At 35.6% G+C, this 27,361-nt stretch overlaps 1 protein-coding gene and 2 non-coding genes across 3 annotated transcripts; all 3 read left to right on the top strand.

The window, feature by feature from the left end:
* Nucleotides 1-8,544: 8,544 nt before the first annotated feature.
* On the top strand, nt 8,545-15,992 carry LOC662126 (glucose dehydrogenase [FAD, quinone]). Its single transcript, XM_968243.4, has 2 exons — nt 8,545-9,125; nt 13,065-15,992. The coding sequence occupies exons 1-2, from the start codon at nt 8,811-8,813 to the stop codon at nt 14,745-14,747; spliced, it is 1,998 nt and encodes a 665-aa protein (XP_973336.1). The 5' UTR covers nt 8,545-8,810; the 3' UTR covers nt 14,748-15,992.
* Nucleotides 15,993-16,930: 938 nt separating this feature from the next.
* Nucleotides 16,931-20,067, top strand: LOC662088 (uncharacterized). Its single transcript, XR_010333375.1, has 6 exons — nt 16,931-16,945; nt 18,033-18,169; nt 18,219-18,360; nt 18,411-19,258; nt 19,308-19,440; nt 19,496-20,067. It is a non-coding gene; the product is annotated as an uncharacterized LOC662088 (transcript).
* Nucleotides 20,068-20,249: 182 nt separating this feature from the next.
* Nucleotides 20,250-21,171, top strand: LOC107398232 (uncharacterized). The gene is made up of 3 exons (XR_010333413.1): nt 20,250-20,351; nt 20,398-20,539; nt 20,591-21,171. It is a non-coding gene; the product is annotated as an uncharacterized LOC107398232 (transcript).
* The last annotated feature ends 6,190 nt before the right edge of the window (nt 21,172-27,361 follow it).

Here is a 27,361-nt window from a genome sequence, read left to right as displayed (position 1 = left end):
TTTCTTTTTTAGTGATACTAGACACCTAAATCAGATTACTTCAATACAACAGTGTCATTTCGTTAAGCGGCTTTTATGGAAAGTGGCTTTTCATACGTGACGAAATTATTTTAAGCTCGACTTTCAAAAGATTGCTTACGCTTCATTTCAACACTCAAAAAACCTACCAGAAACTTAAAAATAATTTGCATTTGTTGCAAACATAACGAACAAAATTCAACAGCTTGAAAGGATCATCGAGAAACGCTATAATATACCTAATCATATATAATCTGCATGTCAAAGGAAAATATATAAAGACGATAAAATGAGTTTGCGACTTCACTACATCTTCAAATGCTTTCGACTACAATGCAGCGATAAGTGGTATGAGCACAACCGTAATAGTGCTGAAGACAACAATAGAGCGAATGTGGTGCATATACTTTGCAAGTTACACCGAGTTTAAAGCGCTGTTGCAATTCCAAATGCCAGAACAGTAAAATTTGGGCTATAAAAAGATTATTGCAGAGAAATCAACCGTTTTAACGAAGTAATTTATGAAATGTAAAAAAACACTTGTAATAGATTATACTTATTTTTATTACATTATAATTACAGTCCAGGTAGGTATTATGCAGATTGTGCTATTTTGCAGTCAGGACGAGCGAAACCTCAAATTTGCTGTTAAATGTCATAAAGTTGTAGCCTCTAAATCTAATTATCAGTTGCAAGTGAGACTACGAGGGCTTAGCGAACAACAAAACATAGAACCTGGGTCCTCTTAAAGCTGTGTTTGGTGAGGTCAGGTTTGTAACGAGCAGTTTGTCTGCCGTTAATTAATCAAATTCTTACCACTAATCTCCTAAATTGTATGACTGTACACGATGTAACGCTACAATCCAGATTCATTTGCAGCTTTGTTTCCTGCTGTTGATGAAAAGCCCCGGAATTATCGAAAACGCAGCAAATCCGAGAAATAAATTTTTATAGCGTGCATTATTCCATAAATAAGACGAACGTCGAAGAAGAAGTATATGGAACGTAAATGTATAAATGTCGCAAGCAAAAAAGTGGAACACAATAAAAACGGGAATTTTACGATATTGTTCTGTAAAATATGTTATTGTGGCAAAATAACATAATGGTATAAATCAAAACTGAGGCATTTTCCGTTCTTTGAAGTTGCTTACGCGAACGTAAAGTCCGAAAGTATTCAGTTTGGTCGAGCGGTGCCTCCACAATGCCTCCGAAATGAGCATTGCTCCGGTGCCCGGAGAATTATTCGATATTTGCTCTGACAAGCTTAGCCGACTGGCCCGGATCGAAACGACAAGCTCCGGGAATTAATTACGACTTTCCGTCCTTTTACTCAGGTTATTCACTACATCAGCGCACACACGCGCGAATAATCTGATAATTAACATTTACACCAAATGCAGTAATTTCATTCGACGCCATGTGCGCCGCTCTCATTTATAAAACAATAACGAACTTGCGGCGGAGGTAAAATCAAACTCGATTTTGCACCGAAGCTATTAAGAAAATCTGCCATTAGATCGATTATAACTGCCGAATTAATTCTGGGGGAAGTAATTACAGGAGCAACTAAAACCAAACGCGGAGGCATCGACTGAAATTAATAAATATTTTACCTTGGAGAAAACCTGACAGACTAGATGTCGACCACTTGTTTTATTTCAAACACGCCTGTAATTGCTTTTTGTTCGTCCAATGAAAGGAAAATCGGGTGATAGTTATTTATATGTTATGCATCTCAAAATAAAACGAATATCTTAAGTAAGATTAATGCTGCATTTTATGCTGACTTACATTTTAATCCGGAAGCAATTAATTTTGACAGATTAGAAAATTTGCAGGAAGCTTGTTATTGATAAATTCCTGAAACAGTGAAGGCAAGGAGATAAGGAATCTCCGTTGTTTTCTTTTCAAAACCTAACATAATATTCTGCATGCGTGTTTATTGATTCGAAATTACAGCTTTTCAATTGCGGTAGCAGTGCAGCGATTTAATACAAATATGGCAATGCGGAATAAAATAATAGCTTGTCAAAATCGTTAGAGGTAAGATTAACTTGCTAAATATTCGTACATTTCCATTTGTATGAAAGCACTCCACTCTAAATAAATCACTGCATTGTTCTGAAATTCCCTCAAACATTATGTAAAAAGTTTCAGACCGTTATATGGTTTGTAATTTAGCCTCTAACAAAAAAGCCCGAGTAATTATCATTTTAGAAAAAGTAAAGTTAAATAAACCCAATTTAGCCTTTGTCTCGCGAAAAATCGAGATGCGAAACGGATCAATAGAAAAACTGCATATTTGCTCCTTCACTTAAAGTAAAAGGTGGGTGAATAAACGTTTAATACCTTTAAAATTTTCCAATGTTTTCGTAAAAGTGAAATTGGAAAATTAATTGAAAAAATATAAAAAAGAGAATTCCTGAGTGATTTCATTAACATGCCTTTCTTCATTTATGTCACTCGCTATCACGTTTTATTTGTTTGTGTTTCATTTCTAAGCGGCTTATGCATATTCAGTTTACGCGACTACACCATAAGAAGTTGTTCCAATTGTTAAATTAATCAGAGTTTGTGACAATTTTAAACTTTTAGTTGGGCGCCCGCATGAACATGTCCCCGGACGTGACCGATTTTAACACCAAAACTAATTCTCAAGTAGTGTTTTAAGGTGGAGGAAACGTCTTCCTGAAGAATTCTTTAGTAGCTTAGAAGTGATACTGATGTAACTTTTAGTTTTAATGCCGGAGGCAACTAACTGATTTTAGTTCTCTGACATCCAATTAATTAATAAGTGTATAGAGACTACGAACTGAGCAGTGCTAGCTTTGGCATTATCATATTGAAATTGAAATGTGTTCCAATTGTAATTGTGCTAATAAACTTGCAAATATGAATAAATAATTGTTTTTTGAACGATACGCATAATAAATTACTTTAGAAAGTGGCACTTGCCTGTTGTCTATTATATCATTTTCTTTAATCAAGTTATTTTCCAGAGATTCTGCTTTCGGCGAAAGAAGTGTTTTTTGTAAAAAATGAGCCGAGTAAATCAGACATATTGCCGCTCTGGTCTGAAAAAAATCGATCTGAATTTGAGTTATGGGCAAGATCCCCTGATAAATTTATTGTAAGACCCAGCATATACGATGGAATTTATAGGGATGATTGGTGCACATCGTGTCGTAAACTGTGCTAGTGATTGATTCGTATGAATTATCATAAAGCCCCGCAACAATTTTAATGCGGCAATAAAAATGCGAGAGAAGCTAAAACGAGTTTTGAAATCTTGTCGAGGCAGGGGCCATAACTCCATGGAAATGATTTATCAGTTCGATTTATCGATTTGTTGTGCCAGGTCCGTTCGACTAGCGTCAGTGTAAACACTGTAAAATGTTGTGCTCACTTGTAGCAGGCGCCAGGTTAAACGCTTTTTTCGCCAAGGGCGGAAGGACAACACTTTTTTGATTACAATTTCAGTTGGCTACAGTAATACCTTTTAGTTTATGGGTGTCGTAATAGATGCATTTTATACGTTAGTTTACAACTACAATAAACCCGGGGTTTCATCACTCTAGAAGCAGAATTATGTTAAGTTGTGCATTAGTGTTTTCTTTAATGGCTCTTGTCGCACAAATTGACGCAATTTCATTAGCACTGATTTTTTGCTCGATTTTTGCAACCTAGAATTAAAATTGCTTTTTTTTCAAAAAGTTCCAGCGTTTATTGTTGTGAATAAAACTGTAGGTACGTTATGAAAGTTAATTATTTCTCGACACAAAAGCAGCTTGTCTGAATAGCTCAAATCTGTTGTTAAAAGACTATTTCATTAAAAGTTCTTATGTTTGTTCTCGTTGGAAATTTTGAAAATAATGTATTTTGACGCAACTGACGAAGGTCCTGCATAAAAGTCTAAAAACAAAATAAACGATTTGAGCTTAATTACAAAGTAAACCTAACAAGTGTTCTGATTTTTTGTGTCAGATGTATTTTTACAGCTTATTTCTTAATTAGTGTCTACAATTAATTGGTTCATTAAACCAAACAAGATTATGAAAGAAATTGCGCATATGAGTGTTTACGAGCACAAGATAAACAGTACAATGACGATAATCTAAAAATTGAAATTACTGTTGCGCCTGATGTATTAAAAAGACAGTTTGTTGCAATACCTTAAAATACTTATTTTTTATCAGAATTACTATGAGGCTTTCTAGCTCTAGTTGATTTTAGTTTGTATTCAAACAAGGATTGTTAATTTAAAGTTGATGAAACTTGTTTATTTCAAACAATACCATTTGTTTGAACAAGATTTCGAGAAACTTGACTGCTGTTATGTTATACTTTGCATCTTCCGGTGTAAGGTCAGGATATTAATTTATGTTCAGATGCAGTTTCAGTGCTACCTGCTGTATGACAGACATAAATAATGGAATTCTTGGGAGTAGTCACAGATTTACTACTAATTACTAATTAGAAACACTCAATCTGTTTTGTTATGATTATGATCGCGTACGATTAGAAATACCCGCATCACACGTAAACAAAGTTGTATTACACAGCAGTTAATTGATACTAATAGAAAGTACAATATAAAAAGTCCAAGTTTTACAAAGTTTCTTTTGAGGAAATGAAAACGGTTTATTAAATTTAAGTAGGTAGGAGTCTTAGAGCTTCGTTAAATGTTTAAATAGCTAATTAAGCTTTTTGGTAACGCACCTAATTAAAAAGAATGGTTGACAAGGGATATACAAAACGTAGTAATAATGAACCTAGAAGACGTATTTCCCGTTTTTATTGCAAATTTGTATTAATTAAATGTTTGAATATTATGAGCTTTTTTGCTGAAAATGCTTACAAGATTAAGTAACACTTTCGGGTTGTATACAGAGGTATTACAATCGAGGTTTTAGGGTAATTTATTTCCATTTCTTGCATTGTGACAGGGAAGTTTGTTGATGGAAACGTAATTAGGTACGTGCATACAAAGCAAGTATTACAAATGCATTACATGAAGCTATCTTTCCTATTTATGTGAGAAAATGCCTGAATTACCGCAATAATAATAAATGCTTATGAAACTGTTTTACGTAAAATCCACTGGATGCAAATAGCTTCCCTGAGTTATCAAAAATTTAGACTCCACTCATGTGTTGAGAAGTATAAAATGTGGACAATTTCGAATTACAGCCTGTACTCGATCACAAATGTTATGTCGCTCTTCTTGGTAAAAGTGTTCGATTTATTCCAGAGCGTTCAGTGAATCGGTTTAGTTGGCATTTCGCCATGAATTGCAATTGTTGCACTGAAACATTTACAAAGTTCACCTCAGTGAAGCTTTAAACCTCAGAACGTTTTTTCACTTGGTTTTATTAAGTTTCCAAGTTTGTTTCCCCAACTTTTCTAATAAGTTTATTTATGATTTTTCGGAAATCGATTCATTTGTCACTTTTAAAACCAACAAAAGGGAAAAGGAGAAAAGCAAGCCGCATCAATTTTATATGGCGCTGTGATTTACAACTCCTCTTTTTATTTTTATGGCCATTTTAATAGTCGAGTTTTATTTGGGTACCTCCTTCGATTATGTATTTATAAAGTACCCGAGCCGCAGCCAAATGCAAGATTTAGGGCCGGAATTTAATTAAAGAGGGTGTCAGTCGCCATATCTATATTTTATTATTTTTCCGTTAAAAGTCCTGATGGAAGATTGCTGTGGGGGACCGGACTTGGCAAAGACAAGTCTCTGTTTAAGATTGCTGTCACGCGTTGTGCCACCTCATCCGCCCCCAAAACACCAGAGTTCGCGATTGACTTCCTGGAAATTGCATTTATGGACGTTTTATGGTACAGACCGTTACCCGAAAACCCACCGGCTGTTTGCATCAATCCTCGATTTTATTCCTCGTGCCCAAATGATATCCTTTATGGACCATTTCGCTGTTACTTCGTTTAAATTACCTTTACGTCTTAACACACCTGACTGAAATATATTACGTTATGGCTTCATTCCCAAATTTTCGCTTATTCGGCGCTGACGGCTCTTGAATATGCAAGTATTGTCTCCTCTTTGCGAAATCGCGGTCAATAAAGTGCAATGAAATGCAACCACCATGAGAATTCTGCGGTCATGTGGGAGAAAATCTAACTTAATTTGTCGACTTCTTTGTCTGAAGATTCTCGCAATTATCGGTGGCGTAACTGCGATAGTGATCGGTTTTCCTGCGAGGATATTTAGTGAAATTTTCACATCGTGATTGAGCCATAAGTTCTCCCGATCGCAGCTTCAGCCTACAGCTATTAAGACGATTAGTGCCATATTGTCTATTGTACTCGTCGTAATCACATTCCATTTAGTAATTGCTGCTAACGCTCAGAGGGGCGATTTGTAGCCGGGCTCACTCTTCAAAGCCCGGATCCACACGCAAAAATTATTAAGCAAGTCGTGCGCAAATACTCTTATCGAAGCCGATCGATAAATATACCTTACAACGTCTCAATTAGCGTAATTCCACGCAACTGAGTAATTTGAAGTACGTGAAGACTGAAAGTGTAATAATTTGAACGTGTGCCCAATACACACACATTTCCTCTATGTTTATCAGTTTTTAAAAACTGACTCCAATTTTAACTGGATTATAGTGTTAAACAAATGATTTGAGTCCATCGGCTCCCGATCAGTGTCAATAGATCACAAATGAATGTTGATGACGGAAATCACCTTACTAATTACACAAGCCTTTCAGTATGACCAATCTACTTTCCAGAAAATATCAGATAATCAACAGCAAGTTTGTTTATAATTTTGCGAATTTTTCTCGTAAAACCTCTCACTCTAAACCGGAACATTTGGCATATGTTTCACCCATAATTCCGTTGTGGCTACCGTCTTATTAACATAACTTTAGGCCCTGATAATTTAATTACTTGTAAATGGAGAGCAATTCGAATCGGTGATTGTAAGTGGAACTTGTTACAATTAAACTATGTAGATTATGTTTTAAAATAATTCGTATTATATAACCGGACAAATTAGTGGCCAAAAAGTGCTACTGTCACTGAATTGTAATTACGGCAATGAGGTGTTAAAAATTTTTCGTGTTGTGTGTCGCAATGGCCTCTCACATAGTAAAATACAAAACAAGGTTGCCGAAGAGATCATAAATATTACAATCATTATTAATTAAATTAAGTAGAACCAAAACACAACCCAAAAACACTTTTTCAACCAGATATGCAAAACTCGAATTAGTTTTTCGGAACAGCAATTAAAACCTCATCAATTTTTACGAAGAAGGGACAATCTCCGGAAACCACCACTTGACGTGAAATTGGCGTAAAACCATCTTCGGTTTCTCCAGAAAAACCCAGTAATTGTTTTTGGAAATTTTTATTGATGTTTGACGTCACTCTGCTACTTATTGAATCTACCAAGTGACGGAGCAGGTTTAACACTTTTCTTTGGTTTATTTCATGGTAGATAATTTTAATATTTTTTCGGTTTAAGCAGCTACAAATAAATATCAAATTAATCCTCGGCAATTTGTAAGGTGTTGTTAGAGCATTGTGACAAAATTTTTGAATTAGCGTTTTATCAGTGTTTCTAATGCCTGAACGAAAGGATTGCATGCCTGTTACGAAGCTTGAAAGTGGTGGATTAAAACCGTAAAAAATAATTAACTAAATGGACGTCTTTAAATGAGCTTTAACTATTTATTTTTAAAAAAAGTTAATTAGAAAACTTTCTAGATTAAAATTTTCTTTGGGTTTAGTTATGTGCCCTTTACTCTTTTGCAATAATTATGTTTTAGTAAAACAAAAAATACGAACAAAATAACAGTTTTTTGAAGTTTCTAGTACCCAGAGTACCTAATACAGGTCGTATTTGAACTGAATCTAATGAAAAAGTATTGATTTTCTATTTACACATTTATTGTTCAACCTAGTGATCGGTAAATAAAGTGAATGAATAATTGTTTTTTGAAGTTGGTTTACCACAATCACATTCCAGTCCTTTTATCTAGCCTGTTAAAAGTACAGTTGGCGTAAGAAAGCTTGCTTGCATTATGTAAATTAAATAAGTTTTAATTTATTCTGTGGCCACTAAAATTTGGCACTTTACGTAAGAAGAAAGTGTTAAAGACGGTACGTAAATAAAAACAACAATCTCGAGCGAATTAGTTACGAATTTGTGAAAATTCGTTTCAGCCGGTAAGATTTTTGCAACAGTTCTGAATTGTTCAACTGTTGGAAAAAGTGCAGCGAGATTCAAATAACGAGCAGTGAAGCGGAGCAATTTCCTCTTGCTTCAGAAATCGCCCCTCGTTCGGATGTTGCGGTCAGTCAGTGTTTAGTTATTAGTTTTTTAATAAAAGTGGGGTTTTTAATATATTTCCGGTCGTGGCGCGAGAGGCAGTGTACCTGGTCTACATAGTAATATTTTTCGTGAAATATTGAACCTTTCTAAATAATGGAAATATCGGTGAAAGGCAAGAAAATTAAAGCAAATAGGCACAAATTTTTGCCGAGGACGAGAGTCGATGGAAAAATTGGTCCCGATCTGGTTTGAGAAGCCTTTACCTTTGTCCTGGTTGCCCAGTCGCAGGCTGCTCGCATAAGGACACTAAAGCTAGACAAAGACTGGCGAAGAAACGCCGAATCGTGAAAGCCCGCCGTGGAAGGGCGCGACAGTTCAGACTTAAGTGGAAAAAAAGCTAACGCATAATATCTAAGCATGTACTTTCTGCACCTGATCGGAAAGCGCTTAGTTCAGTGTACGCCTTAGTGGCAGCATGTCTTGGATACCTCCGAATATAGCAGAATCATGTGCGGTGTACACCAACCTCACCAGTTGTCAGCCGCCGACGTTCATGTTCCTGCAGCTCATCACGCAATTATTTGGACAGTCGCTTGACTCCGAATACGACATTTACGGGCAAAGTGGTTACGATTTTGGTTCAAATATTTACGGGTACCCCGGCGGCGGCGGCGGCGGCAGTGACGAGTACCATCAGCCCAGAGGGCGAGAGTACGATTTCATTGTGCTAGGTGCAGGAAGTGCAGGATGTGTGCTGGCTAACCGACTTACGGAGATACCCTCATGGAGCGTAAGTACCACGGGTTTTTCGCTAATTTGCGACCAAGGTTTGCACCATCAATGACTTTGTTTCCATTCATGCGTCCATTCAGTGTTATGAATGGTAATTATTATTTTATGGTGCTTTCTGGGAAACTTTCGATTCGCATCACATTATGGAAAATCCAAACTATGAGAAAAATCATTATGTAATCAAAATTGAAAGTAAACTAAAATTTTGCAATTTTGCTCGTCTGATGTTCACACAGACAAATGCAAAAATAATTGGATGAGCGAGAATTATAATTTCGTGTTTCATTTGGATCTGCATTTTTCCTCGTAATTAATATGTGTAATTCATATCAATAACATACTGGTTCATTAAAATTTAATTTAAACTAACATGACAAAATTCCCAATAATTTGTTCAAATATTTGTGAAAAATTAGATTTATTTATGGTTTTCAAAATTACGAACTGTCTAAACTGTCCAATTCAAACGACCGAACTAATATTTTTACAAAAGTGTTTTAAACAAATGTGGAAGGGCTGATAATAATAATACTAAAGCAAAAAATCATCAAAAACTTTATTTGGAAAAAGATGAAAAGAATTTGGCCTTTGCATTATATTTAAAAAAAATTGTGTTTGCATTATTTGCAATATGTATTTTTATTTCATTTTACTTTAGAGACAATCATCACCAAATGAATGGGGAATTTTTAGTAAAAACAATATTATTGTTAACCACAAAGCATGTAACTACGATAAGCTTTTACCAATTTTCTGTCTAATTTTGTTCACAATAAATATGAAACAAGTAGTGAAAAAGCTTTATGCCTAATTCACCTATATTACCGATAATGATTATAATCAATAGTTGAGCTTCAATTTTACTACTTTTTCGTTTTATGCTCTTTTCCAAACCTTTATTTGTGTTTGTGGCATAATCTGCAAATTTTCATAATTATTATTCTTCATTAATTAGTGGATTTAATTTAATTTATTGAAAAAAGTCTTGTTTTACAAATTACGTTAAACAAAGTTATACAAGAGAGTTCGTCGTATTGAGTTCAAATACGTATTTCTTAAGCGGAAGCTATTCCTTTATGTAGAGCCAAGTTCTAGGTGATCTACTATGTAATTTACTTGATGTTGCAGCTGCAGCCTTGTTACTCGATCAGTCTTTAATGTTTGACGTAATTCAAACTGTTCCTTCTGCAGGCTCTCTGGGACAAACAATAATTTATTAATGCAATTTTTATTAAAAAAATTGGTTAAGCTTTAAGCTTTTAAGATGGAGCTTTAGCCAAGGTTGTTTTCTACATAATTAAGTTCAGTCAGTTGCAAGAAACTCGGAAAAATAAGAAGAAATTACATAATAATCAGAATAGTATGCATAAATGTGACATTCACCTTAGTAGAGTAATACGAGCAGTGTGTTTATAAAATAATGTATACAGTCTGAGTAATTTTTTTGTATTCGTATGTAGAACAAAATAAAAAAGTAATTGTATAGAAAGTATGTGTATTTATTGTCATAAGAAATAAATAAAAAGCTATTATCGAATTTTCGGCCATAAATTATGTAACTTTTTTTATTGACTTTTGGTAATAGCATACATTCTTTTATGCTCTCACCTATTACAATGTGTTACAATTACATCAATATCAAATTGTGGTAATTTGAGTGAGCGGTTTGTGAAAAAACTTTGGCGTGGCACTACCGTCTGAATCTGACATATTGAGCAACACATACAGGATTTGTAAGTTATGAAAATTTAAACATTGTTGTGGCGGAATATTTAACGACTCAGTGAATCTGTGCATATCTATCATCACAACTTGCACAATTTTGGGGAATAAGTGCGATGATTTGGTTATGCGTCTCTGTGCTCTACTTTTTACGTTTTAATATGTAAAATGTCGATTTTGCATTTTATGAGCCGCCATGAATTTGATTAATTAAAAAGTTTCTCAGTTTTCGAACCAGCAGTTTCGCAATTACATCCTAGTAGATTTTGTCTTGAACCTTTAAATTTTTTGTCGTTAATTGTAATTTTGTCGAAGGTAAGGCGTAAAAACTGTTTTTAATTAAGCGATTCGTAAACTCCGGAAAACTTCCTTCTAAAAAATGCATTGGTTCCGCTCATGACACATGTTAGTGGTCGATGGCCCGAGCGTTGAAGGTTGCCATCAGTAATTCATCAGTGAACTTCTCACAAAATTCCACGATTGGAGTTGGAAAAACTAAACCTCTAAAAATTCCTTTTCAAAAGCTTTGCAGACGGAATTACCTTTTCGTTTACTTTGGAAGGTCGGGAGGACAATAGTACAAACTAATGTCAATAGTGAAAGCACATTGCCGACAAAAATTCACAATTTAATAAGTCACGGTTTATGTGAGTTCATTGGTTGTGCTCTACAAAATAATTAAAGCATGATTGCTTGCAACAAAGCCCGAAATTGCCAGCTTTTCGAATGTAGATATATTTTATTTTCAGGACAAAAATGGCGCAATTTTCTTTAATAATCGCATGTAATAGTAAGTGACAACAAGCTCGAGCTTATTAAAATTAATTATCAATCGTAACGCGGCCATGATATTGACATTAATCCATAAATTGCCTTCGCAGCGCAACGTGCTCGTGTTACTCACTTTTTCTAATACTACAACTTCCTCTGTGAAAATTTAAGAGGTGCAATTATGGTTTTTCTTTGGAAAGTATCGATTGAGTAATTAGCGTTACATACGTGTACATAATTGTGAATATTCAAATGTTTTTTTCCAGAGAGAATTCAATAAAGTTGCAGAAAATACCGAATGCATTTCTTCATGTTATTCATTATAAAATATACCTGGTTCTCGTTGAAGTATTTACCTTATTAAATCTAACGAACAGCAAAATGAAATATCAGCTTGAGTGGAATGTTGCCATTGCCTTGATCATTCGTATCACAAATACATCTTCCGCACATTTAGTTAAAAATTATTTTAGAAATTTGTTGCAAATTGCAATTTACCTGAAACTCACTAAACGCATTTGCGATATTGCAAATGGTTTAAATTTCATTGCTTTCGAATTAACAATAAAATTTATTACGAATTTTCAGCACAATACTCTGAAAAAACATGCAAATAAATGACGCAGTCGTCTGATTGATTTACAATGAAATATTATTGTGACATTTTTCATCGTAAATCTCACTTGCTGCTGTAAAGTCTTGCTTTCGTTCTGCTTCTTTACACTCGAATTAATCTAAAATGACAAGCCAATTCGAATCGTGATTCATCCGTCTACCAGCTGGGGGACCTCCAACAACGGATATTTTTCATCAAAAAAAGGATTTCGTGTAACAAACCACCCACACAATATTATCACCAGCAAAAGATTGATTCGCTAGCAAGCCCCAAATAATTTGATATAACACTGTTTATGCTTTTAATGTTGCTCTCGATTAGCCAAAACCACAACCTCTATTTTGTGACAACAAAACTAAAAAATTTGTCGCGACACCCAATTTTTATTAGTGTTTTAGCACTCGTGCTAAGTCATCAAGGTAAACCTTTCAATACTCTATTTGACACCGTGTATTTTCAAGCTGTTATGTAAGTTAATGGAATTTCGTCGAGTAAAAAAATCTGTATTGAAATAACAAGAACGGAAAATTTGAAGGGACACATCCTTATGTTTAATGGTTTTGGAATTAAGTGTATGGATGTACGGTACATTAATTCCAACCGTGAAGGATAATGCCATTTTACATTTTAAAAGAATTACATTGTTGCATGGATTTCAAAGCATATTACAGCCAAGTTTCAATTAAAAATGTGTGCCGCTTAATTTCAGAAACAACAAAAATTTCAATAAACACAGATTTTAATGCAAAGTTTCGACATTGAATGTAGGATTTTTGTTAGTTTTTTGTTATGTTATTTCGCTTATTTAGAGTCTATAATTTTTCGTAGGTTCTGCTGCTGGAAGCTGGAGACGAGGAGCCGGAGGTAGCGGACGTGCCCGCCTTCGCGCCCGTCTTGCAGCAGTCCAGTATCGATTGGGGCTTTTCGACGCAACCTGACCCCAACAGTTGTCTAGCCCGCCAGAACGGGCAATGTTCATGGGCGAGAGGCAAAGTGATGGGTGGCTCCTCCACGATCAACTACATGATCTACATCCGGGGAAACCCGCGGGATTACGACGAATGGGCCGAAGCGGGCAACCCTGGGTGGTCCTGGCGGGAAGTCCTCCCTTACTTCATGAAGTCGGAAGATAACCACAACATTGACACCGTCGAGCGCCAGGCCCACGGGGTTGGTGGTTACCTCAGCGTGGAACGATTCCAGTTCCAGGAAAACAACGTGCGTTCGCTTTTCGAAGCTTTCCAAGAGTTGGGGTTGCCTGTGGTTGACCAAAACGCCGGCAGGCAGATTGGAACCATGATGCTTCAAACCACCACAAGGAGTGGACGGCGGGAGAGCGCGAATCTGGCGTTTATCCGACCGATTAGGAGGAAGCGAAAGAATTTGACCATTGAGACCAAGGCGTACATTATCCGAGTGCTGATTGACCCGCACACCAAGGTCGCGTATGGTGTGGAGTACGAGAAGAATGGTAAATTGTTCCAGGCGAGAGCAAGGAAAGAGGTTCTTGTCACATGTGGTACGATCATGACGCCCAAAGTCCTGATGTTGAGTGGAGTTGGGCCAGCGCAACATTTGCAAAATTTGGGGATCCAGGTCATTAAGGACCTCCCAGTGGGTTACAATTTGATGGATCACCCCACCATCGACGGTGTTATGTTCCAAATAAGCAACGAATCGGCGACTCTTGTCGAACCGGAGCAAATAACTCGCGATGTTTTCTACTACAGGGAGGAACAAGCGGGTCCTTTATCCTCGACAGGTCCTTTACAAGTAAACACTTTCGTGCAAACGAAGTACGAACTAGAACCAGGCCGACCCGACATCCAATATTCCATTGACACCGCCAATGTCGTGGACTACGTCACTGACCTCATTCTAGCCTCCACGACCAAAGTTAGCCCCCTTTCCTATTACAACGGCTTTATCATCCGTCCGATTTTGCTCAACCCTGTAAGCAGAGGCGTCATCAAGCTGAATAGCACTGACCCTATCTACGGCTACCCGATAATTTACGCAAACACGTTTAACGAACAAATCGACGCCTTGACCATGGTTGAGGGAATTAAGCAAAGTTTGAATTTGCTCAAAACTCGCGCCATGCAAAGAATGGGCGTGAGCTTGATTACCACTCCGGTGGCCGCCTGTGATGGTTACAGCTTTGGTACTGAGGACTACTGGTTGTGCTTAGTCCGGTCCTACACTAGCACCATGTACCATTATGCTGGTACCTGCAAAATGGGCCCCAAACACGATCCATTTGCGGTGGTCGATCCCAAGTTGCGAGTGTATGGCATCAAAAATTTGAGAGTTATCGACACCTCCATTATGCCCAGGGTTACTAGAGGTAACACAAACGCTCCCACTATTATGATCGCTGAGAAAGGAGCCGATTTTATCAAGGAGACGTGGTTGAAGAAGAAGTTTTCGCTTCCGAAAATTCCAAAAATCCCGCAAATCCCGAAAATGGATTTTAAACAAATGATTAAAACGTTTTTCTTTAATCATTAACTGAAAGAGGCCTAAAAAGTGCCTCGTCTTCCGCTTACATCACTACACAAAACATTAGATGCATTAGAAATATCTATAATAATTTTTGGTAATTATAAATTTTCTATTTACATTCAGAAATTGCACTAAAATTGTTGATATTTATGCTGCATCTACCTTACCAACAGATGGGTCATACTATCCAGCAACATATAAAAAGTGTGGTAATAGAAAAGAAACGAAAAATCGATCATTTTGTTTGGCCTCAGTTCTTTGTTTATATTTTTTAAGCAACGTTGCGGTATTCACTTACCAGAAACGATCGTCAGCGATGCAAAAAGAATTTACGTTGAGCAAAAGAAATCAACGGTTTGTGTTTTCTGGAGTAATTGCAACTTGAAGTTAATTGATTTTAAAATTTGCCATTAATTTGTAAACACTTTTCCAGCCTTACCAAGCTTTTAACAAAACTCGGTAGTAATGGCAAAGTACTATTTTATTTAGTTTCGGACAGCACTCTAAACGACTAACGCCGTCTTAGTCTATTTTTTAGACTGCTTTTGTTGCAATTTTCTTTCCGAAATACTTCCAAATAAAATAATATTTCGATATCCGTTAAGTGTACCAAATCATTTACCAGTTCGAACGGATATCCGTGTTTGTTTCTATTGTTTGGTATGAAGGTTGAAATTCGTCTATTTTGCACAAAACAATTACTGATCCATCTGTTAATTAACTTATTTATTTATTCAGGTCTTGTACAAAAATCGAACCGTTTAAAACATTATTTAACACACAATACATATTTTGTTATAAGTAACTTATTTTTGTAGAATTGCTTACCACAGTAGTTACCAATAATAATTCAGGTTTAATAAGTGGGTACGTATGTAGAAGAGGGTTTATTAAATTACAACAAGCTTTTGTGAATATCTTTTCAGGTTCAGCATGATTTTGAATCAAGCTTACCTAAGCGACTTTATTGTTACAATTTTTATATTATAGCTAGAGGTAAAGTCTACTGTGCTAACGTTATGTAGCATAGTAGGAGTAATATATTTTTAAGTCATGTAGTTGTTTCTGGTTACGCATGTATATAATAATCCTTACATTGTTACATTAAGAAGCTACCAAATGTGTTATCAAGTCAACATTGTAGTCTAACTAAGCATCAAGTAGAGTAGATTTGTTACAGATCCTATTGTATTGTTATAATCCAGTCTTGTAAATAAACAAGTTTATTAAATAAAACCATAAAAATCAAAAGTTTGGTTTTACTATTCACCGATAACCCCCGAAGACAATTAGCAAATGCACTTGCCCGAGCCTAGTTATCAAATTAATTAAAACATAAATTACCTAAATACAATGCCGCTCAATCGTCCATCACAAATCAAAATGTTGCAATTGGGAAAATATTAACAGCAATCAACATTTATTTTCATTAACCGTACGACCAATTTATTAATTTAAATTTGCAAAATTTAGCATCGGAGCATCCATTTAGGTGGGCAAATATACATTACTGTCTGGAAATTGGTATTGTATTGCTTTGGTACATCCAACTAATTGTATTTCGTTCGCATAAATAATGACGTCCGTTTAACTTGTATCCCCCAAACAAGTTTGTTCAGCATTATGACTTTGTGTACTGGACCGCAACCGGAATTTTTAATTCAAGAATACACGATTTTTCGCGTTGAATTTCCATGACTAATGTTGTGTGTCGATAATTGCCTCTCAATTTTTAAGCATTAAAAGGGAAACTGCTTCGGTAACCAGATAAATAATTATTAACTACTGGCTGGCATGCATGCGTGTAATAACATTCTATTACGACCCGATTTGTTCTTTTATGCATAATTTGACGTCACTGAGAAAAAACAATTACGTTGCATTTACATATCTGTGGAATAAGCCGTTTATCAATCAAGTTCGCGGTTGCTTTCTATTCTACACTTACTGCAGCAATAATGACACGGAATTTCACCTTTTTTAATATTTTTAATGAACATCGAGATATTACTTTGTACCTGGCAGCAAATTTCTATTCGGATGTAAACAGGAAGACAAAGTAAAAGCACTCAACCGTTACCGAGTTTGATAGCGATTTTGTTTCACTTCATGCCTAGTCTCAAATTTTTTAAAATTGTGTATATTACAGTTTTGCATATTAAGTCTGGTGTAAGTTACACGGTGTAACTATACTGTGCAAAAAGGTAAATCACAAAGGATATAAGTAATTTATCGATTATCTAATAAGTGCCAATTAATGGTAAACTAAAGTAAATCATTCATTCATGAGTTACTAACTCATAAGTGAAACCTTCAAGTCCCATTAAGCACAAATTAATCAATAAATTAGTTCGGAAAGGTAAAAATGCATTTGAGACAGAAATAATAAAAATCTTTCATTAGTCATTATTAAACAAACTTACTTTTAAGGAAATAATTGACAGAAAATTACTGGTAATAGTAGCTAACCAATGAAGTTTTTGTTACTTCTAAATGTTGTGGAAGCTAACAAACAAGTTTTACTAAATTTGTTTATAGTAATATCAAAGTAAACCGCATACTCAGGTAGAGCTAATATGCAACCAACATTTTAATTTAAATGCATGTCTGAATTTCTTTCAGAATAAAAATTCGTTAAATTGATTTAAATTCGCATGGTATTTAGTTATTTTAGTCCTCATAGTGATGTTTACTAATATGTCCTTTAACTTTGGAGATGCAACATTTGACGCAAAATTCCAGGTAGTCTCCATTAGAGAGATTTATTCATGCGATGTTTTCCCACAGTTCGATCGATCAAGTTAAGTTCACCTGAGCATGCATTTTGATGATATTTGCTTTCAATTCATTTAATGTAATGGCATTTTCATACAAAAGTAAAAAGTCTCTTTGAAATATGTGATTGCAAAAAAATATCTTCCAACATAACTTATGATTTGAAATAAAAGTTTAACATTTCTGGCAGAAATACCAATATATTAAATGTCGTGATTTCAATTCTTCTTGGCAGACAAATTGGATCTCATTTTATCGTAATACAGCAAATGTAAATAGTTAAAAATGCATGCATTGCGCTTGCTGCAGTCACTTAATCTTTGCACCAACACAGTGTTGGAAATTGTAACTCGTAAAAGGAGAATTTAATTTGTCAAATTACCCGAATTTCAGTTAAAAATTAAAACTAAACTCGTCATTTCGGATGTTTTTACCACATTTAAAAAATTTCTAATAACTTTGTGTTATATAGGTTTTTGTTTTAATTTTATTAGAAAATTGTCACGTTTATTCCAGAAAAACAAGTTTATTGCGCTATTATCACGCAAAACTCTTCAAAATAAAGTATAAAAGCGGCGAAGCTATCTTTCCGCTTGTCACTAAAATGTTGCTTTTAGTTATATTTTCTACTTTCCTGAATTATTGTTTAGCTGGTAAGTGATTTGAAATTTCTGATGTCTTGCTATAAATTTTTAACCTCAGCCAGCGTTCAATGGAGCGAAGTCTGGTTTTTGGTATCTTTGAGCTACAAAAATCACCGCAATTTTTGTAGCGGATCTCTGGTGCTTAATAAGAGAACTATTCTTACAGCTGCTTCTTGTATGACAAAGCTTGAGGATAACATGTAACCACGCATGCTTTATCCTCATCAGTTTAAAATCGTGCTTCTTGTAGACAATACAAAGATATTGAAGTCCACCTTAACGGTTATCCACCGACGTATACAGTGCGAAATTTTCTAGTACATCCCCAGTTCGACGTCAGCAAACCTGGCATCAACGACCTTGCTTTACTCTACTTGAAACAACCCGCCGTATTTAACATCCTTTTCAGCATTTTCACGTTCACTCTTGCCAAACCAATTCATTTGAGTTCAGTAAGTCAAAATGCTGTTGTTGTGGCAGTTGAATTGAACGCTGACAGAAAAATGGTTTATAACAGGGAGATAAGAGTTGTTAGTTCTGAAAAGAATTTTTGCGAGAGTACTGAGAGTACCATTTGTGCTCTAGATAATACAACAGGCAACTACTGCGGCAAAAATTTCGGGGGGCCAGTTATAGATAAAAAATCGAAAACTATTGTTGGTATTATTCCTTATAATACTAAAGCAAATTGTTCGACAGGACACGCCGAACAGTTTGTAAGGCTGTCAAACTACAAAGACTGGATTGAAAGTGAACTTAAGAAATTAGCTTGGTTTAACTCTCCCCAAGACAAATTTCGATTTTAATATAATACATATGGTATTAGATTCCCAACCTTGAAACAAACGAAACCATTTTAATTTTAATGTCTGTGAATGAAATGTTTCATTTATAGCAAGTTTATAACATTTTCGAATGAGCAATAAAGAACACATGCTTATAAAAAAACTCGAATCTTTTTAATTTGGTACCAAAGTTACCTTTATGTTACAATAAAAAACGCACTTTATGCACAATACACCTCAAAGGCAATTCAAATTTTTACGAAAATGTTGCTTATAACGTTATTTCTGTCTCTATTGAGTTCTTGTTTGTCAGGTAGGTAACTATGATTAATAACGGTACTTACAGCACTGGCGATTTTAAGAAATTGTAAAATTGAGCGAATATCCTTACATAGCAACTTTGAGCTATGGAAGTGACCGTAGTGTTTGTGGTGGAGCTTTTGTGAGCGAAAGAGTTTTTCTAACAGCTGCATCATGCATGTCAGGTCTAAAATTGTAATAATATTAATAATAAAACAATTCCACACCTCACTTAAATTGTCTGTTGTAGAACACAAGTGATTTCGGAAATGTACGTTGAAAGCTTCCCAAACAAGTACAAAGTTCAAGACCTTGTAAAGCATCCAGACTTTGAGGAAGACAGTTGTGATTCACCCGATCTTGCTTTACTCTACTTAAAAAAGTCCACAATATTTAGCATTATTTTAAGTATTGTGAGCCTTAAACCGAATTTACCCATTTACATAGGTGCAGTTAGTCAAAACGCTGTTGTTTCTGCATTTTACGTAGATTCTGGAGCCAGACATGCATACAAGAAAGATCTGCTAACTGTTACTTCCGAAGAAGGATTTTGTGATAGTACTGACGGTACTTTTTGCGCTAAAAACGTACACCCAAGCAACCCCTGTGTTAACACGTTTGGCGGACCAGTTGTAAATAGCGATAAAGAGTTGGTTGGAATAATTCCCTATGATGCTGAATGTACGTCATGTCATGCTGAACAATTCATAAGAATATCATATTATAAAGAGTGGATGAAAAAAACAATTAAAAAATTTACTTAAACATATCATAATTTCAGATCTTGCCAGCTGTGCTTGAAATAAACTGTTTTCCAACGTACTTTTTCTTTTATTTTATTTAAGCTAGTAATAATATTGAATACAACTAATTTCGTAATTTACTGAAGTTTTAATTTATTAAAAAAAACAAATGGTTGTGACGCATACTCACTACATTAACTAAAAATAATCTAAATTAAAACGATATCGATTTATTGCCAAATTTTTATGTTTATTGGTGTTAAAGCATTGAAAAAAATGTAACGCTGATATTATTTGCTAAAATATTTGTGGCCATGATGTTGCTTTTAACATTTTTCACTCTTTTGAAAATTTGTTTAGCCGGTGAGTACTTATAATTTGTAAAAACTTTCTTAATTTTAAATTCAAGCTGAGGTAACCTGGAACGAGGTCCGATTTGTGGTATCTCTAAACTACAAAAATTACTCTGACTTTTGTAGTGGAACTTTTGTAAGGGACAGATTTACCATCTTAACGGCAGCTTCCTGCTTTTCAGTTTTGGGCAAAAACTAGTAACTCTACCCATCCAATTATTTCTTTTTTACAAATTATTATTATTTTAGTGATTACAAATCTATCGAAGTGCATGTTAACAGCTATCCAGATAAATATCTCGCTCGCTATCTGGCTATACATCCAAAATTTTCTCCAAACAAACCCGGTTTGAACGACGTGGCCTTAATTGCCCTAAAACCTACCTTTATTAGCCTTTTGATGAATTACGCGCCTTACAATTCCATTCAGCTCTTCAACATAGCTACAGTCAATAAATACGCTGTAGTTTTTGCAGTAGAGTTAGACGCTGGAAAAGGATTAGTTCATAAAAGAATGCTGACAGTTGTTAGTTCCGAAGAAAAGTTTTGCAAAAATACCGAAAGTACCGTTTGTGCTAAAGATTCAAAACCGGACCAACGTTGTGGCAAAAATTTTGGTGGACCTGTTGTAGACAAGGCCAGTGGAAACCTCGTTGGTATTATTGCCTACAAACCTAAGTCAAAGTGTTCGCCAGACCATGCGGAAGGGTTTGTAAGGCTATCAAACTACATTGAATGGATCGACGACACATTGAGCAATTTATCGTCATCTTTTCTCAATTATTTGTTCGAATAATATGTAAAGCAAATAAATCTCTATGCCTCTATGGCTTACTAGGTATTTCTTAGCACTCCAACTGTCTTTCCAGATCCATATTTTGAAGAGAGTAATCTGGAGATTCTATGATTTTTTTGTTGTTAAATATCTTCTTACTCTTTTATTGTTTTCAAGTCCAATGTTTTGAAGAGTGTATACTTGATACTTTGTTTCTACGAATTTTTGTGATGGTACACATATTTTAAGATTCTTTTTTAGTTCACTTAACTATCCTTTTTCTCATTTTCTCGATATTTTGACTGTATTTACCTATTGATATTTTATAGATGTAAGTATTTTTATATTTTTTATTTTGCTGTTTATTTATGTAATTAGGAACAATCGGATACTATGCAGGTGAGTCGTTTGTGTGTTCAATCTGAAAACTGTAAAAAATTTACATCCGCAATAATTTCAAAGATTGCAGCTATACCTGCAGTCATTTTATCTTTGCAACATTTGGTAGATTGTAGCTCGTAAAAGGAAAAATTTAATTTGTTAAGTTTAATATAGTTTATTCTAGAGCACCTTAGTAAAAACGAAACTTCAATGCGAGTAAAAAATAGATTATGTTGGACAGGTTGGACGGTCTTGTCGCGAAAGATTGTCTATTTTCGGTGCGAAAGGTATTAACAGTTTGAGTGTTTCTAACTAAATTATGTAGTTTTGGAAGTTAGAGAGCGATTGATCTTTGAAACATAGCGTTGTCAATCAAATCTTTCGTTTCGAAGTGCCCTTAACGCAATTTGACAATGGCATTATGTGTAAAACTGGTTTGAGACAAATATGTGCCCTAATTACCTATTAATTGCGTAACATAGTTAGTGTTGACATTAATTATCCATTTTACCGTATATTAGTATGCCGCTGTAATTGATTTATCCCACTCAGGCAAGATGAAATCGCGTCAAAGTTGCAAATAATTCGATGCAGCATCGTTTTTCTTACGTAAAGTAAAACAGTCTAAATGTAATTAGGCTCTCCTCGCGCCGTCGCCATTGATCTAAGATGTAATAGCTCAAGCCTCTAACCCCTTTTAATCGTGCAAGACATAACAGCCGCCGTCATTCCAAGATGAAATTTTTAGGTGAAACCTGATTTAAAGTTTCACGAGTGGGAGGGAGAGGCCGATGATTTATTTATTGATTGGGGTTGTTTGGGGCGAAATGAGTGTCGTGTGTTTTCGCAGACGTCGATCATGGCTCGATAAAAAGTCCGACACGAAATTTTCCTGGTTATCAGCGGAATTCGGAAACGCTATCAGAGGAACAAACACCACATTGATATTTTATCGCGCATTTCAGACGCGTCTAGTGCACGCTTCGAGCAATCTATCACAGGGCCCCCGGAGGCCTGGAAGGGCTGGTGTCCCTCGGCGACGTCAGCGCCCATTACATTCCGGGACGTATTTGCCTAGGAGGGAGCGGGCGACCCGCGGCCGGCGATTTGTTTCGTTTTTATTGATACGGCCGCTGTTTCCAGACGGCTGATGCATTCCGGGAGCCATTGAAGGATGTTACAGCTTCTGGAGTAATCCATACGCCATACATCGCGTTTTAGGCGCTGAAATACCCTCGTCTGCACTGCATGCAGACCCTCGCCAGTAGCTCGTTGTTGCCCTGAATGGAAATGGAAACGCTACATTTCATTTATCCTTGTATTGAAATGTAGAAGCGCGCATTCTACCCAATATATTCAATTCGATACATCGTTTCTCAGCGCTGATATTTCGGTTTAACAACGGATTTTACGTCGCAACTGCGTTGATTAGTGAGATTTTTTCATGTCGCCATAGATCGTTCGCGGGCATTTTTGTCACTCTGCCAAGTCATAACCGGAGCTGGATTTTAGGTTTTTGCACTTTCGTACATCAGTATTCCTTTAAGGCAAATCAGTTTTTAAACCGAGACATTGCACTGTTGCTAAAATTCAATCAAGGAAATTCTGAACTCAAGACTGGATTTTGTATTAAAGTTTACCCCATATTTACACACCTCACATGCAAATGTAACTGTTGTAAGCCAAAGATCAGATAAAGAATTTGAAACTGCAATTGGAAAAGTTTCATAACTCACAAGCACTTCCCGTCTATTGACTTTGCGTATGAAAAGCTGCTTTTGTAATATTTACACTATTTTCCCCATTTGTCTCAGTTTGAAAATTTCATTTAATTTTATTTTTCTGTTCAAAGTTTACTTTTTGACCTACTTCCTAATAAAATCGGAATCCCGTTTTTAGATTTGTCATTTCGGAAGCAATGGCGTGAAATAAAAAGAATGTTGACCTGTTTCTGTGACACATTTCTTTCCCTTTTCGGGTTAATAATCCGAAATGTGGTGCCACAAAAAATTATTTAAGATCATTTGATATTTATTTCGAAAGCAGCTCGCTTGTAAACATTAATGATTTTATGCCCCTATAGAGTTTGACCTAGTTTAGATACTATCACTATTTCCACTGCTATAAGAAATACAGGAACTCTCTGATGTCAGAAAAATTTATTCCAAAAGTTTGTAAAAATATACACGGGTGAGGTCGTTCACAAATGGTAGTAAACATTAATTAATTTACTTGTCATATTAAATAACATCAACATGCCAATTGTATTTTTAAATAATATAAAATTAATAAACAAATTAGTTAGCAATGGCATTATTCTCATTATTTGCTATTTTACAAGAGATTTTTCAAATTTATTGGTGTTTTGGAAATGAAAGTCTTTGTTCCAAATACACAGTTAAATTTTAACAACCTTCACTAGACATGCTACCCAAATACAGGCAGAAAATTTATGTAAAAGTTCTAATAATAAATAATTGTTCGAATCGTAATAATAACCCACAAATAATAATTACGTTAACATGGCGAGATAATTAAAACATTCAAATCGGGTAATTAGAGTGCGTTATACAGTTTTTGAACATAATATTACGTGTAATTTAATGAGCTTTTCCAAAATTTGCTCATCCAATTAATATCTTTCGCAAATTCGGGGATAAAGTGGTGAGATTTAAAAAAATATTTGTAAAAGTGTTCCAGTTTCTCGCAGAATAATAATTGATTTTAAACATCACTCTGCTGTTTGATTGAATTATCGCCGAATTTACCCCAAGAAAATTTGCATTTCGCGATTTCCAAGCCGTAGGTTCTATTCATTTTGTTATCCGGTCGCTGGTCACCGAATTTGTAACAGTTCAGATTTTCGTTGGCTAATTGCGTTTATGAGTTTTTGGGCCTAGAGGCCGACATCACCTTGCCCTATTTCTTTTGCCAGTAAATATAATCACGAAGGGTTCACCTTGAACTTTGGAAGGTTTATTGGAAGAACTTGTTCCTGACTTTGACGTAGACGAACCGGCTGAAATATAAATTTCAGTTCGGCTCAAAGCTTTCCAAGTCCAGATCTCATTAATTTACATGAAAATTTACCACCGGTGTCACGTGGCAAACATGAAAAGAGAATTGGATGGAAGAAACTCGCGATCAGGTCGCTAGTAAATCCGCGTGAAAAAATAGATCTCCCTGCAACTGGTAGCACACATCTGTGTGCTCCACTCGGAGAACTTGGTCTATTTGTATGCCGAAAGTTCGTTAGACGGCTACAATTTAGTTAGAAATAATAAGATATTATGCAATAAACTCCGAAAATGCCTTACACTTGCTGCGAGTTGTATATTTGTATAATTTGTATAAATATGAACGAGTGCGCGTCTTGACTCAATTTTCGACGTTTATTAGATTAGGAGCTCAGACCCGAGTCCCAACAAAGGTTTCCACTACTGCAACAGACTGTTTTAATTATAACCGGAACCGCAATTTTTTTACTCAACTTTCATGTTAACAACTCTTGGCATTAAAAACGCACCAACGAAAGAAACCCTCTGACGCCAGGTAAACAAAGCTAATATATTCCGAACTAATAAAAGCTCCTGTTAAATTTAAAATGTCAAATTGAAAAAGTTTTTTAATTATAGCCAGTGTGACAGGTATGCTGTAACATTAGAACACATCTGGACAGAACTTTGCTGGATAAACTTCTTATTTTTTTAATACTGGGCTTTATTAAAATCGCCGGCTAGAGAAGCATCTCCAACCAGTGTTTCAATAAATGACCGAATTTTAAACACGGTTAAAGCCACGCCATCTAAACATAATACACATCAATTGTTTATTTTATCTGACCAGGGTATTACCAGAGCTAATACCACGCTGTCCGTCCATTGTGTCTGAATGCGAAATAATAATTAATAATTCCGTGGAATATTATATTAATAATCGTGTTCATTAAAATAGTATTAAAATTTAAATTCGAATAATAATCAGCAAATTTTCATCTACCGTTAAGTGTGTAGCCACAAATTTCATTAAAAAGCGTTTTGTATTTTATATTCTCATTGTGTTTGAGAGAATTTTATTGATTCGAGAGTCCAGGACTAAATTGATGAAGAGATCGAAGACAGACATTGGTTGAAAACGGGTAAATGCCGACAATTTATTGGTCAATTTATATCGGGTGTCATGTGAAATGAATGGTCATCGAAAACATGCAAGCATCAATGTCATTCATTGGCCACGTTTCAAACTTTGTAAAAATTAGTACAAAGCTTATGTCGTTTTTATTAACATGAAAAAAATTCAATAGCATGGCACAGAGCTTCAAAAAGTGAGATGTTATGATTTTCAATTTGAAATATCGACAGGATATCAGGATAAAGTATCTCTTTGAAAGAAACAACGGACCAACTAAAATACTAAAACTCGGGAGCTCTTACAATTTAAAATTTTTGTTTTATGGGAGTGATTTTTACAAAAGTTTTGTTTTATTTTTTGTGAGCAATATTTCTTGGCGGAAATGCACATGACGTGACATGACACAACATTTAAAGCAAGTCTTGTTTTTGTTCTGCTATGCTAGCATCTAAAAAGCGATTCTTGTCTGTTCAGGAATACGGAAAGATTTATTCTGTAGCAGCAAGCCCAAGGGTTGCATACTAGACAGTTTTAATTTGAGCGCCCTTATTTTCCGCAAACCTACAGGTAGTAATATCTGGGGATTCGGAAGATTTCGGGCTCCGTGACCCGCACCTGCTTCTCGTCACATTATATCAGGCATGAATTTATTATTTCCTCTCGATATAATCACCAGATTAGTGCAACTATCGGCGAACAGTCGAAATATGCACTAATTGGATCATTTTCCCGGACTCTTCCTCGGGGAGAGCGATCCGGTAACGAGTCATCGGAGGAGTAGTGAGAGGCGGTAATTAATTTCGTTTAGAATAGGAATTAGCGCCGAGTGCTTTGAAGGTGAAAAAAGTCGGTAGACAAACGGGCCTAGGGCTAGGTACGGCTAATTATGGGTTGAAAAAGCGTCGAACATTTGTCCGGGGCAACCCAGCCATTTAGGACACGGAATCGAAACTCGGAGCCGGCGTTTTTTCCGCCCGTTGCCCCATTAGGTGAGCGATTCTCGGATGATTGCGCCTGGTAACATACAACTTAACAATTGGATCATGTGTTAAATGTGGCGTAAGCCCCTCGCATTGTTTCCTAATAATCCGCCCTCGACTTGAGAGACACTCCCGGAGAATTAAAATTCCGGAAGGGTTATTGTAAAACGTCCTATTGATCGCGAACAAATTAAAATCGCCATAAATCACCGGATTTTCTGTATGGAGTAAGTAAGTGCGCAAAGAACAGATTCACGCCTGGACAGGCAATGCATCAAACGGTGGAGCTAATTATTAAAAGTTCCGCGCTAACCGATACCAACCTATTATTAAACTGCAATTCTTTATCTAACAACAGCTCAGACTACTTTATAAATCGGTTATTGATGACTCCTGCACCCCAAGAATCTCGTTAGAGACTTCTTTGTCCGCCTGGATCGGCCGCTTAACTGACATTTATTAATCCTTATTTACTGCTTTGTGATTTTTACAATGGAAGCTTTAAGCGAATTTGGATCACAAAAGACACTAAATATAATTATCGGAAGTCGCACCTGATCATTTTTACTTCAACCCTTAAATGAAATATTTCACCTGCTCACACGCGCAAAAAATAACCTAATGTTATGCCAGACATTCATAATACTTGTGCAATGGAATTCAATGCAATTTCACTTCATGCATACTAAAATTTTTACGAAATAAGTTGACCCTTAATCTGCAATCCTGCGCTCTAAACCTGAAACTAAATAA

This window comes from Tribolium castaneum, chromosome 3 (genome assembly GCF_031307605.1).
Source record: "Tribolium castaneum strain GA2 chromosome 3, icTriCast1.1, whole genome shotgun sequence".
NCBI lineage: Eukaryota > Metazoa > Arthropoda > Insecta > Coleoptera > Tenebrionidae > Tribolium > Tribolium castaneum.
Note: the sequence above shows the minus strand (reverse complement) of the source record. Positions and strands in the feature narration are given on the sequence as shown.